This window comes from Chiloscyllium plagiosum, unplaced genomic scaffold (assembly GCF_037043375.1).
Source record: "Chiloscyllium plagiosum isolate Xiang-an unplaced genomic scaffold, Cpla_swu_hap1 HiC_scaffold_43, whole genome shotgun sequence".
Taxonomy (NCBI): domain Eukaryota; kingdom Metazoa; phylum Chordata; class Chondrichthyes; order Orectolobiformes; family Hemiscylliidae; genus Chiloscyllium; species Chiloscyllium plagiosum.
In genome coordinates this window covers 25,458,176-25,471,695 of record NW_028270181.1, presented here as the reverse complement: position 1 = coordinate 25,471,695, position 13,520 = coordinate 25,458,176, and the positions used below count along the sequence as shown (strand labels likewise).

At 44.8% G+C, this 13,520-nt stretch overlaps 1 protein-coding gene across 1 annotated transcript; it reads right to left on the bottom strand.

Annotated features, from left to right (window-relative positions):
- Positions 1-1,420: 1,420 nt before the first annotated feature.
- Positions 1,421-12,734, bottom strand: wnt8b (wingless-type MMTV integration site family, member 8b). Its single transcript, XM_043678588.2, has 6 exons — positions 12,664-12,734; positions 12,278-12,311; positions 8,828-8,966; positions 6,614-6,739; positions 6,378-6,520; positions 1,421-3,476 (listed from the first exon to the last, which is right to left on the bottom strand). The coding sequence occupies exons 1-6, from the start codon at positions 12,732-12,734 to the stop codon at positions 2,913-2,915; spliced, it is 1,077 nt and encodes a 358-aa protein (XP_043534523.1). The 3' UTR covers positions 1,421-2,912.
- Between the last annotated feature and the right edge of the window lie 786 nt (positions 12,735-13,520).

Here is a 13,520-nt window from a genome sequence, read left to right as displayed (position 1 = left end):
TCGAAATTAGCTTGAATTCCAAAACTGCACAACGTCTACACTTTACAACAAGGAAACTAACATCGAGAATCGAAAGGATTTCAGGACATCAAAACGTCTGGGTGACGGTGCAATAACTTAACCATGTACAAAGTGCTTCATGTACCTGGACATTACACGATTAAATAGTCTTTTTCTGTGGGAGGGGGAGGAACCTCCGCTTATTAATGTTGTCAGACACAGGATAACGTCTAGAGGTGACCAACCCTTTAACCTGCATTGTGCTCCCTGTTCCATTTTTCACACCGCCCGGTGGATCACTAGGACTTTTCCTTTGAGTCCCAATCTGGGGGGGTCAAACCCAGTTTGATGTGTAACTGCCCACCATCTGGATGGGGGGACAGTCATGTGAAACCATTAGAACCCCAACGTCAAATCCAACGTCAAATGCTCCTGTGGCGCATTGGTAATGTCCCTGCCTCTGAGCTAGGAGAGCCGGGCTCATGGTACGTAATAACATATCGGAAAAGGTTGAGTAGAAATTACAGCTCATTTGTAGCTCAACGCTACTGACCTGTCTTTGCTTTCTACCCTTTGATGACGTTAACTAACAAAAATCCATTGATCAGCCTGAGAGCTTCATTGTACTGTTCAGGTCTGAGCTGCTGTAGATACTAGAGTGGAGCTGGAAAAGCACAGCAGGTCAGGCAGCATCTGAGGAGCAGGATGCTGCCTGACCTGCAGTGCTTTTCTAGCACCATTTTAATCTAAACTCTGATCTCCAGCATCTGCAGTCCTCACATTTTCCCTGCTCTAAATACTGTCTAATTAACCTGTTCAGATTGTTGTTAACACACCTTTGGAGTAGGTGGTACTTGAAGGCAGGCCTCCAAGCATGGAACTATGGACATTACCACTGCGCCATTCCTAATTCATTAAACTAGAGGCCCCCTCCTATTTAAATACAAGTTACTGAAGGATGGAACTCAGCTCCCTTGTTAGCTAACAACCTCACCCATATTGGGCACAGGCAGAAAGCTCTCCTCCCCTGTACCCAGTCCATCCCCATTTCTAAATCCAGCATGTGGACAGAGCAGTGACTTCTTCCAGACGACACGTGGTTGTGGCTGGGGCTCCAGTGTAAACTTGAAACAAGTGCAGAGAATGCTGGGGAAACTCAACGGGTCTGGCAGCATCCGTGCAGAGAGAAACAGACTTAACATTTTGAGTCCAGTGTGACTCTTCTTCACTCTTGTCTCTCTCTCTCTCTCTGCACAGATGCTGCCAGACCTGTTGAGTTTCTCTAGGGTTTGTTGCAGATTTCCAGCATCTGCAGTATTTTAATTTATGAGACAGAAATGTATTAACCAAGGACATGAATTAAAATCAAGGAGCTTAAGATGAAGTTTAATCCATGTCATGCTCACAGCAAGTGGCGGACTAGGTTTGAGGGGCTAACTGGCCAATTTATACCCCTCGGGGTCCATTGTGCTTTTTTTGTAATGAAGACAACTAAACTCCTTTTTGCTATTTTTCACTTCATGCCCTATCACCAAGCCTGAAGCCTCTCACTAATTTGGTCCTACTAACAGAGAGCAAGAAAAGGATTGGAATTACCTCAAATGTGTGTTCTTTAGTGCAGGAAATGTATTGCTCTCACTGGCTAAATGGTCGCCTATTGCTGTGAAAACCCCTTCTAGTTGACAAAGCAAAGGGACTCTGTCGATCTTACCCTGTCTGGCCTACATGTGACTCCATACCCATGGCAATGTGGCTGACTCTTGATTGCCCTCTGAAGTGGCCTAGCAGGCCCATCAGTTCAAGGGAAATTGGGCATGGGCATGAAACACTGGTTTTGCCCAACAATGCCAACATCCCACAAAGGAATGCCTAAAAATAGAATGATCAATAGAGAAGAAACCCCTTCAGAGTGGCATTTACGATACTTTGTGAGATGCCTTTCTGAAATGGGGGCCTGTCTGGAGTGGAATCTCAATCTGAAGGGGCAGTGGGGCCATATCCTCAGTGGGTCCTGGTGACAGGAAGCACCACCCACTGGCCTTGTTTTCCTTAGAGCAGAGAAGGCTGATGTGGGGCAATTGGGTAGATAAGAAGAAACCTTTCCCCTTCATAGACAGATCAATAACCCGAGATATAGATTTCAGGTGAAGGACAGGAGCAATATGAGGCCGAATACTTTTGCTCAGAGACTGGTGTGTGTCTGGAGCGTACTGCCTGAAAGAGTGGTAGAGGCAGGAACAATCACAACATTTAAGAAGTCATAGTCATGCAGTATGGAAACAGGCTCTTTGGCCCAACTTGTCCATGCCAACCAGTGTTTAGATGATCACTTGAAATGCCTTAGTATACGAGGCTAGAGGGCCACATGCTTGAAAATGGGATTAGAAAATGGATGATTGGCACAGACATGATGGGACAAGGGCCTCTCACATGCTGTAATATTCTCTGATTCTAAGCTAAAGTGGAGGAGGTGGGGGGGAAACGCAAAGGGTGAATATATCAAGAATGGAAGGATGATGCCATTAACATGCACCTGTGCCAGGAAGCCTGTAAATGCCAGCCTTGGGAAACTGCCAAGAAATGGCTGGTTTTAAAGACTCCATTGGGGTAGATGTTACTCTTGGTCGGAAATTCAGCCCCATAACCCACCACATCAGCAGTAACTGCGCTGTGATACTTACAGGTTGCTGGTCTCTGAGCTGTCTGATAGTTTGCAACAGTTCAAAAACGAAACGAACAATGCTATATTGACTGAAAGCAATCTGTCCAACTTCTCAAAGGAAACACAGTGCCTCATTTTTTTACATCTACTTCTCAGTTTCCTAACGCCGGCCAATTTGAGACCAGAGAAGAGTTGGCCTTGTTGTTTAATTGTCTTTGTTTGCATTGTCACTGGTCAGAAGAGAACGGCCTTAGTGCCTCATTCCAAGCCTCCCTTCTTTCCTCTTTGAGGCGCTGTCATTCCGGGATCTCTTGTCTTTTTTGACGCAGAAGTATTTCGTGATGGTTTTCCGGCATTGCTCACACTTCACAGCACAGCACCAGTGGAATTTGCAGTTGCAGCTGCTCATCATCTGGGCTCGCCTCTCAGCCACCGCCAGGCCACAGTCCCCACACAGCCTCTTGCAGCTTCTCTTCTCCCACTTACTCAGCAGCTTCCCCTTCCTCACGCACTCCCTGCCTTCTGTTCCTTGCAGCCCCAGGGTCTTGTTCTCCAGGCAGTAGTCAGGTGAATCCTCCAGGTGCACCAGCTCCTTCCTGGAGATGGAGCTGAAGGTCTCGGCGATCGCCCCTCTGCTAGCCGCGCTGTTGCCCGCCCCTTTCAGCAGGTCAATCTTCAGCGCTTTGTGATACTTCTCCTTCAGGTAGTTGCCCACCTCTCGGAATTCAGGTAGCTGCAGCCAACAAGTCTGTGTCGTACAGCTGCCAGACACACCGTGACACTTACAGGTTCGCTTCATTGTGCCTTTGACTGCCTGAGGAACAGAAATGTTACATTTTACCCTCTGTTCAGTAACTACATTTTGTAGATATTTTAGATACAGATGCATGATGGCCTAGTGATGTTATTGCTAGACTATTAAGCCAGAGACCTGTGTAATGTTCTGGAGACCTCGGTCTGAATCTCACCGCAACAGATGGTGGAATTGAATTAAGTAAGAATTTGGAATTAAGAATCTAATGATGACCTTGAAACCATTATCGATTGTGGGGAAAATCCATTCACTAATGCCCATTAGGGAAGGAAATCTGCCATTTTCACCTGGTCTGGCCTACATGTAACTTCAGACCCACCGCAATGTGGCTGACTCTTAACTGGCCTCTGGGCAATTGGATGGGCAATAGATGTCTTTATCCTTTCATCAATTTTTTAAAAAATATGCATTTATATAGCACTTTTCATTGCCTCACATCATCTTACAGACAGGGAAAATGTAACCACCATTAGAAATGCTCTTATACTTTTAGACACTATCACTATCAAGGCTATCATTTACTGCCCATTTCTAATTGCCCGAGCTTTGAGTGCAGTAACAGCTTCCCGCATTACTGTGGGTCTGGAGTCACATGTAGGCCAGACCAGGTAAAGATGGCAGATTCCTTCCCTAAATGGCATATCACACTAGTTGGTTTTTAAGATAATAAATGATTGTTTCTGGGTCATCATTACTTAGATTAGCCTTGCAGACACTGCGAAGTTAATACTTTTGATTAGTTACAGGTTAACTACTAAACAGATCAGTAATATTTTCAACTTTCACCTCAGACATCTTAGGAAGTAGTTAGTGCAGTTAAACAGAACAGTTTGACAGAATATTTGAATTTTAGAATTGTTAATCCAGACCATCTGTCCAAACTTGAAAGATGATTCAGCTCACCAGGAGTCATTATCAATTAGAATAGAACTGGAAAATGTAACCACTGTTCATAGAAACATCAATGTTTTTATCACATCATGAAGTTGAATATTACTAATATATCCTCAGGTGAGGTCAGAACTAAAATAAAGATTTAGGTACTATACAAAAACTAAGTGACAGTGAAAGACCAGTGTTATAGTTCCAAGTCAGATGTTGTGTGACTTGGATGGAATTTTGAGGTGTTGTGTGCTCATGTATGTCTGCTAACCTTGTCCTTCTAGATGATAAAGGTCAATGGTTTGGAGGGTGCAGACAGAGGGATCTTAGTGAGTTGATATAATGCATTGTGTAATGATACACATCACTTCCCTACTTCATTAGTGGTTGAGCAATGCAATGAGAGCTTACTGAATATATGTGGGGTAGGGTGGGAAGAGATTGTGGACTTGTTACTGTAAACGCTCTTCTTCGATACAGTGAATAATTTGAAATACTGAGCTACTTGATCCAACCTTAGACTGCATGTAAACTGGATAAAAATGAAGTAATTATACTTTGGTTAACAAATACATTTAGATAATTGTTGAAATGTCCAAACTTGGCTAATTAGTAAAATTGGATAAATGCTATTCCATTAAATGTTATAACAGGCTAGCTAGATAAACCCACAGCCAGGGAATGTGCAGATCAAATCTAAGTGTTTAGAATCTAGGCTCTATTTTGTTTTGCTGTCAATTAATTCAATCCATTGTTCATCACAGTTGTTGCTCTATAATTCCAAAGCTTGGACCTCAGAGTCAACTACTCAACATTTTAAGGGAAAGAAATGCATGCACAGATTGTGATATCATTTGCATCGACGAATTGCCAGATACATAGACTACTCTCAAGGCTTATTATAAAAAAAGATCATTTTACTGTTGAAAATTCTTGCCTAGCCCTCATCAAGACAGACTCACAAGAATACCTAATCTTAAGAGGGACAACAATATATGACATCGATTGGTTGACAAGTTAACTCAGCGTCGTCAAGGTGTTGCCCTGGGGAATGCAGGGAATGGCTGTCCCGCAAACCATTTCTTTAGTTTGAGAAAGGTGCAATTTGTTTCTCGTTGCAAAGGACAGGGTGCTGTACAAGAATGTTACAGAATCACAGAATTGTTACCATGCAGAGGAATGTTACCTAATCACAGAATTATTACCACGCAGAGGAATGTTACAGAATCACAGAATTATTACCACGCAGAAGAATGTTACAGAATCACAGAATTGTTACCACGCAGAAGAATGTTACCGAATCACAGAATTATTGCCACGCAGAGGAATGTTACCGAATCACAGAATTGTTACCACGCAGAGGAATGTTACAGAATCACAGAATTATTACCACGCACAGGAATGTTACAGAATCACAGAATTGTTACCACGCAGAGGAATGTTACAGAATCACAGAATTATTACCACGCACAGGAATGTTACAGAATCACAGAATTGTTACCACGCAGAGGAATTTTACAGAATCACAGAATTATTACCATGCAGAGGAATGTTACAGAATCACAGAATTGTTACCATGCAGAAGGAGGCATTTGGCCCTTCATGCCTGCACAAACTCGCTGAGGATGCCATTCTCCACCACTCTCTGACCTTCTCCAAGTTGCCTTACACATTGTTCATTTTCAAGTGCATTTTGAATGCATCTATTGAACACACCTTCACCAAACTCTCAGGCAAAGTATTCCAGCCCTTATTTGTTGGGTGAAGAAGTTTTTTTTTCAAGCCACTTTTGCTTCTTTTGCCAAGTTATTTAAATCTGTGCCCTCTGGTTATCAGACATTGGCAACATCGAGCATGTGGAAGTGAGGTAACACTCAATCGAACCAATAATAAACCACTTGTTTGGTGTTAGAACATTTTTGTGACCCTCTGTGTGATTTTATTCCTAGCTCTGATTTTAAGGGTGTTCTTTGTGGCAGAGACAGGGATGGATGGGAGTGACGATTGTGTGAACGTTACCTTCCTCCCGGCTTCATTGTTGTGCAGGTTCATGGCAGCCCTGGCGTCCTGGCCGGTCTCCAGCGCGTCGACAAACTGTTTGGAAATGGTCTCACCGAAGCCCACATTGTCACTGCAGCCTCCCCACAGCCAGCCCTGTCCTCCTGCATCAAGCACATGGTTATTGCCACCATCAGCACCGCCCAAATACAGCTTCTCCCTTGACCCATGCGACATGTTGGTGGCCAACTCCTTACCTGGTTGCCCGTTCCGTGAATCATCGCAGCCACAGTTGTCGAAATCGCCCAGACTGCAGTTTCTGGTCAGTGTGTACATTACACCCGCTGAGCTGATAGCATGGACAAAAGCAGCCTCTCGATTTGCTGGCGGAGGACAGAGGAATTCTCTTGTCACAATTCACTTATGCTCCATAGAGAACAGTCCTGTGTTACCTCAGAGGTTTAACATGGAAAGAAGGGATGTATGTTGGTCTATAAGCTGGCCATGTTGAGGTGGGGACTCAGTGTTGGGAGATGAGGAAGGGGAGTTGGGGTAAAAGAGGGTAGCTGTAGAACGGGAGGTTGGTGGAAATGGTGACATTTGGCAAAGGAGAGGATGTAAAGAGGGATCCATGACTTGTATCTAAGAGGCTTCTATACAGTAAACCCTGAGAGCAACAGAGTCTGTTCGAGACTTAAAAAATCCAACAAATTGGCAAATAAACAGAGAGAAAAAGATATGGAGAGAAATATCGAGAGAGAGAGATGGCTGAATTTAAGACCCAGATCAACCGTGACTTCATTGATTGGCAAGACTCTTGAGGGGCTGAATGCCCTCACGTGCGGGGACACAAGGACACAGAGAAGGTAGAAAGAGACGTTCATGTATAAAGGTAAGAGATAGTTCAAGACTGATATAGAGGGAGAGACTGGCTTAGAGATTGAGGACGAGAGACAGAACTGGACAATAGATTCTACACTGTGTTACATAACAGGCGGAGAGATACATGATGGATGAAAAGAGGAAAAGGAGACATAGAAAGAAAAAACAGATTGAATTCTTTTTAAAAACCCAAGAAATACTAGAAAATCTCTGCTATCTAAAATCACTGCTAAACTTTGGAATACAAATATGAAGCAGACATATTGGAAGCACAAACAGAAACCCTATTTGATCAGAGGAGAGGTCACTTTGTCGAACATAATCTCCAGTGCTCTTCCTTTCTCAGTGATCACAGTTTGCTTTATATCAGAGATCCACCATTTTCAGTCCTGGGTTTTTCACTGAAAGTGTCGATGAGTTGGTTCGGAACTTGGTGCTGTAGTGTTTAATTATAGAACAATAAAGGAGACATGTGGAACACACATTTTCACCCGGAGGATGGCAGGTGTCTGAATTTGCTGCCTAGTGCTGAGGGCAGAAACCTTTAACTCATTCAATAAGGAGAGGAAGGGTCTTGTGGAAATGTCACTGGCCTCGTCATCCAGAACCCCAAGCTGAGGCTCTAGAAGCATGGGTTCAAATCTCACTATAGCTGATGGTATCACTCGAATCCAGGAAACAGTTAATCTAATGATGACCATGTTTAAAAACCCACTCAGTTTCAGGAGGGAGAATGTTTGTGACCCCTCCCCCCCACCCCACAGGAGACTATTAATTGACCAGAACTGTGGATAATAACTACTGGCCCAGCCAGTAATACCAACAGTGCAATAGCCAATGACAAGATGCACCGATATCTATCCACCCTGGAGACTCCCTGCCTCCATTCTTGATGAAGGGCTTTTGCCCAAAACATCGATTTTCCTGCTCCTCGGATGCTGCCTGACCTGCTGTGCTTTTCCAGCACCACTCTAATCTAAAGCACGGGAATCTATGTCTAACCTGCAGAGCTATGGTCCAACTGCAAGGAAGTGAGAGGGAAATAAGCTGAATGGCCTCTTCCTGAGGTTTTGCTCATGCTCCCTAAGTGGAGCGTCTGGTAATTGTAGACCTGTGGACATTTACTTTTAATTCATTCATGGGATTAGGTAGTGTTTATCGCCCATCCTTAATCACCCAGAGGGCAGTTAAGAGTCAACCACATAGCTGTAGGTTTGGAGTCACCTATAGGCCAGGCCAGATAAGGAAGGCAGTTTCTTTCCCAAAAGGACATTAATAAACCAGACAGGCTTTTTCTTGACAATGGGTTCATGGTCATCATTAGATACTTTATTCCAGATTTTTATTTGATTATTTAATTCAAATTCCACCATTTGCCATGGCAAGATTTGAACCCGGGTCCCCAGAATGTTACCTGGGTCTCTGGATTAATTCCACTAGGCCATCAGCTCCCCAGGACATGTTCCGGTCAGGAGGTATAGTGAATGGGTGACAGTAATCATCACCAATGATTGGATGGCAATGCTAACCATGCTGCAGTGGGTTTGAAGGAGGTCTCTGCCCTTGTCCCTCCCATGGCTTTCTCTTACCGCTCCGCAGGCCGCTATGTGTGGACAACTGCAGTGCTCTCTCTGGGCAGTTCCAGCGGTCCCACGCGAATTGGTGCTTACATTCTTCAATACCGCTCTGGGCACCTGCTGCCACACTGCCGGAGTAGATCAGGTATGCCTGAGGCAAGGAAACAGCTCATCAGAGACTGGGTAACAGCCACTTCACCCCCAGCTCCTCACAACAGGAGAGAAGCAGCAACCTCAGGAAACCAACCACTCAGTAACCATCAGCCTGGATTTAATCCTCATGTCAAACCAAAAGTGTGAAATTAACACAGAAAAATGTAGTGTAGTTCAGCCATATGTGTGTGAAAGACAGAGAGAGATACAGTGAATCTAATATGACTTCAGAATACAACATTCTAAAGGCTAATTGTTCTGGTCTCCCACAGACACTGCAGAGTGTGTGCAATTCTTTCTGCATTAATGGGTGGCATGTTGGCTCAGTGGTTAGCACTGCTGTCTCACAGCACCAAGGAACTGGGTTCGATTCCACCCCAGTTGACTGTCTGTGTGGAGTTTGCATGTTCTCCCCCTGTCTGCATGGGTTTCCTCCGAGTGCTCTGGTTTCCTCCCACAGTCACAAAGATGTAGAGGTTAAGTGGATTTGCCATGCTCAGTTGCCCATAGTGTCCAGGAACATGTAAGTTAGGTGGGCTAGCCATGGGAAATGCAGGGTTCTTAGGCATAGGGTAGTGGGTGGACCTGATGGGCTGAATGGCCTGGCTCTACTCTGTAGGGATTCTATGATTCTAATCTTGTGGGCAGGAATGTGGATATCATGACTGAGCAGGATATGGATACAAGGTGAGGTTCAAATGTTTAAAAATCTCTTTAAATTCTAACAGGACTAGCCAGGGTAAACGCAGAAAGGATGTTCCCGATGACCAGGGCTCACAATCTAAGGTATGGGATAGGCAATTTAGGACTGAAATAAGGAGAAATGTTTTCACCCAGAGAATGGTGAGCCTGGGGAATTCACTACAACAGAAAGCATCTGAGGCCAAAACATTGAATGTTTTCAAACAGGAGATAGAATTGGCTCAGGGCTAAAGGGATCAAAGGGGATAAGGAGAAAGCAGGAACAGGGGACTGAGCTGGATGATCAGATTGAACGATGGAACAGGTTCAAAGGGCATTCTCCGGCTCCTATTCCTATAACAAAAGCAAATAACTGGAGAAGCTCAGCAGGTCTGGCTATATCTGTGGAGAAAGAAAGCACCGTTAACGCCTCAGGCCCAGAGACCCTCCTTGAGCACCCAGTGATTTTATGATTTGGAGAAGCCGGTGTTGGACTGGGGTGGAGAGAGAGAGAGAGTTGTTGACTTGCTGCGGCCAAGTGGGGTTAGTGGAGGGAAAAACAGAACTTACTGTCAGCCCCTGCCCTCTCTATCAGGAGGAGAGCCTTCCACTGTCTCCTGGAGCAGGAGGGATGGTGGGTTGCTTACCTGAACGGGGGCGGGGCAGAGGTGTCTGTCCAACAGGAGACTGGTAACCTCAGCCCACATCCAGTGAAGTGGGAAATTCTCGGATCCCACAGCAATGGACACAATAAGAATTGTATTCCTGCCCCGTGATGGGGGAGAGTGGGTTTAATTCAGGACAAGTTTGCAATCGAAAATTCGACTTTAATCTGCATTTCCAACCACATCCCACGCCCAACCGAAATCAGTCCAGAGCTCCCTGTGACCTGACCAGCTTTTAATTGAAAACCACTAACTGGAAACATTAACACATACAGTACAGAAAATACCCGTTAACTCTGATTCCTGCTGAGCTTCTCCAGTAAGTTCTGTTTTTCCCTCCACTAACCCCACTTGGCCGCAGCAAGTCAACAACTCGCTCACTCTCTCTCTCTCTCTCTCTGTCACCAGGCCACAAACAGAGTTTCTCCAGCACTTTTTGTTTTTTTATTCCGGATTATCAGACTCCACGGGCTTTGGGCTTTGGCTCCAATTTCTCCAGTTACCCTTTTAATTCTCTATATATGTTGACATTTCCAACACGGGCAGCGCTTTAGTATTTAATTTTGTGTATCTCTGTGTTTGCATCTCGTTAGTAAAGACTCATTACTTCCCCGTTACATCTTCCATGTTCAACCAGGAACCACATTTCCACATATTTCTCACACACCTCTTTAGTATCTAATTCTCTCAACTTCAATATTATTACGTCCTGGAGCCGCTCTTCAGTGGATAATTCTGCCAATTTAAAATCCTTTGGATGAAGAAATTGTGCCTCATCTCAATCCTAGAGGGCCTGTCTTATATTCTGAGTTAATGGTTCGATATTTTGTAGATTCCTCCAAGCATTCCAGAGGAGACTTCCCATTATTTTGTCCAGTCCATCCCGACAACAAAGCGCTGTTCCAGTGAGACCGCCGCTTAATTTGTCTAGAAATCCACCCCCCCCCCCCCCCCCACCCAGTCCAAGCTTTGCAATTCAGGATGTTGAACCCAGTATTATTTAAACCCACCGCGGGGAGGGAGCTGAGAATGGGGGAGAACTGAAAGTTTTTAAGTTTTTAAAATAAATCTCAGCAGCGAGATGTCAGGATCCTGAGCATTTTACCTGCTGCAGTTTACAGGTTGCTAACTGGAATGAAACTTAACCAGTTTGCAGATCCTCAGGCTGCCTCACAATTTGGAAAACAGCTCGCCCTGTTATTCCGAACGAACCCGTCCTTTTAAAAACGGAATGCAACTGGGTCCGTATCAGGAGCTGGCGCCAAGAAAGTAATCGCCAACATTATTACTGCAGACCCTAAAAACACGCACACATACTTATATATAGACATAGACTCACACATATATACACACATGTACGCAGATACATACATACAGACATAGACCCACACACTGACAGACACATATACACACACATACACGCAGACACACATATACAAAAAACACAAATGCACGCAGACACTACATACAGACATAGACCCACACACATACACACAGACATACATATATACATACACACAGACATATATATACATAGACCCACACATAGATATACACATGCATGCAGACACATACATAGACATATACACACACATACACGCAGACACATACATGCAGACATACACATACATATATACACACATACACGCAGACACATGGACATAAACCCACACACAGACACACCCACACATGTACATACACACATGCACTCAGACACATACATATAGACATACACATACCACACAGACACACACATACACGCAGGCACATATACAGTATATAGACATACACCCCTCCACACACACACACGCACACATACATAGCGAAGGGGATATAGAAGAGTCTGCTCCCTTAAAAATAGCCCCTGAATCTTCAATCATTTGCCATGAATACAAAACTAAGCCCACTGCCATTATCATTTATCAATGGGAGGATGATCAAAATAAAAATGGCACTCTCTTACCTTGGGACCAGTCATCAGGAAATTATTCACTGACCTGGAACAACAAGAGTCAAAGTTGTAGAAAACTGCCAAGTTTGCCCTTCGAAAATATTTGTGCGTGGGGGGGGAGTGAACCTTCTTAAATCTCTCAAAGGGCCTCAGATAAGACTAGACCCTCAGCTCACCCCCCTGCCAAGGGTGGTCTGAGTATTGGAGGCGAGAAAGCTTTGATGTGGCCCATTCTGTGATGGAGAGGGACAGGGTCTGGGGAAAAGGACCGGGTTGGGGTTGGGGAAGATCTCAGATTTTCTTTTGCAGGACCAAGCTGGTTAGCAGCGACCGGGATGGGTGCCAGAGGCTGGTTGGATGGCGAGAAACGCAGGGTCTTCCTTAAAGGCTTCACTTACCAGGGGTGGCACAGCTTGAGGTAGATGTTGAGGATAAAGAGTGAGGGCAGCCAGACCTGGGGAACGGTCATCCCGAGGACCCCAGTAAGAACCGTGATCACAGCTTGACTGGCGACAAGGAGAGACCGCTAGCGGGTTCCTCTCTGAAGGACAGGGCTCCGTGGAGACCGATCCTGTTGTGTAAGGTTAACACGTGTGAAGGATGATGAGAATTGGAGACTTCTCTCATCCCAGCATCAGATTAGCTACTTAATTACGGATTTTCCTTCTCTCCCAGGGCTCAGCCAATCAGAACTGAAGTGGGAAGGGGGTGTTCAGTGAATTGATCAAACACAAACTCCAGGCTTTTAACCATAGGGAAAACAGTAAGGCTGAGAGGTGGGGGGAGAAAGAGAGAGAGAGAGAGAACTGACCAGAGAGAGAGAGAGAGAGCGCTGCAAATCGAGGGGAGATTGACAGCAAATAGGAAACGGAGTGTCTCAAACTCAAACAGAGGCGGAGAGGGCAGAGACAGATAAAGATAAAAAGAAAGATGGAGATAGAAACAGAGAGAGTCTGAGAGTTAAATAATGAAGTAACACAACCACCTGATGAAAGAGCAACGCTCCGAAAGCTAGTGCTTCCAATTAAACCTGTTGGACTATAACCTGGTGTTGTGTGATTTTTAATTAAATAAAGAAGGAGATGGGGGATAAGAGGTAAACACAAAATAGAAGGAGGACTAGGCCATTTGGCCCTTCAACTCTGCTGTACCATTCAGTAAGATTGTGGTTGATCTACTTGTGACCTTAACATCGCTTTCCTAACCGCCTCCCCCACCATAACCCTTGTCCTTCTCACTTCAATGGGCCAGCCTC

What these genes read in the sequence shown, in the direction of transcription:
- wnt8b (XM_043678588.2), bottom strand. Translation starts at nt 12,734, where the DNA reads ATGACCGTTCCCCAGGTCTGGCTGCCCTCACTCTTTATCCTCAACATC. An exon ending in CTCAAGCTGTGCCACCCCTG is followed by an intron (nt 12,312 to 12,663) that starts GTAAGTGAAGCC and finishes TTGTTGTTCCAG; the next exon opens with GTCAGTGAATAATTTCCTGA. An exon ending in TTCACGGAACGGGCAACCAG is followed by an intron (nt 6,521 to 6,613) that starts GTAAGGAGTTGG and finishes TGCTTGATGCAG; the next exon opens with GAGGACAGGGCTGGCTGTGG.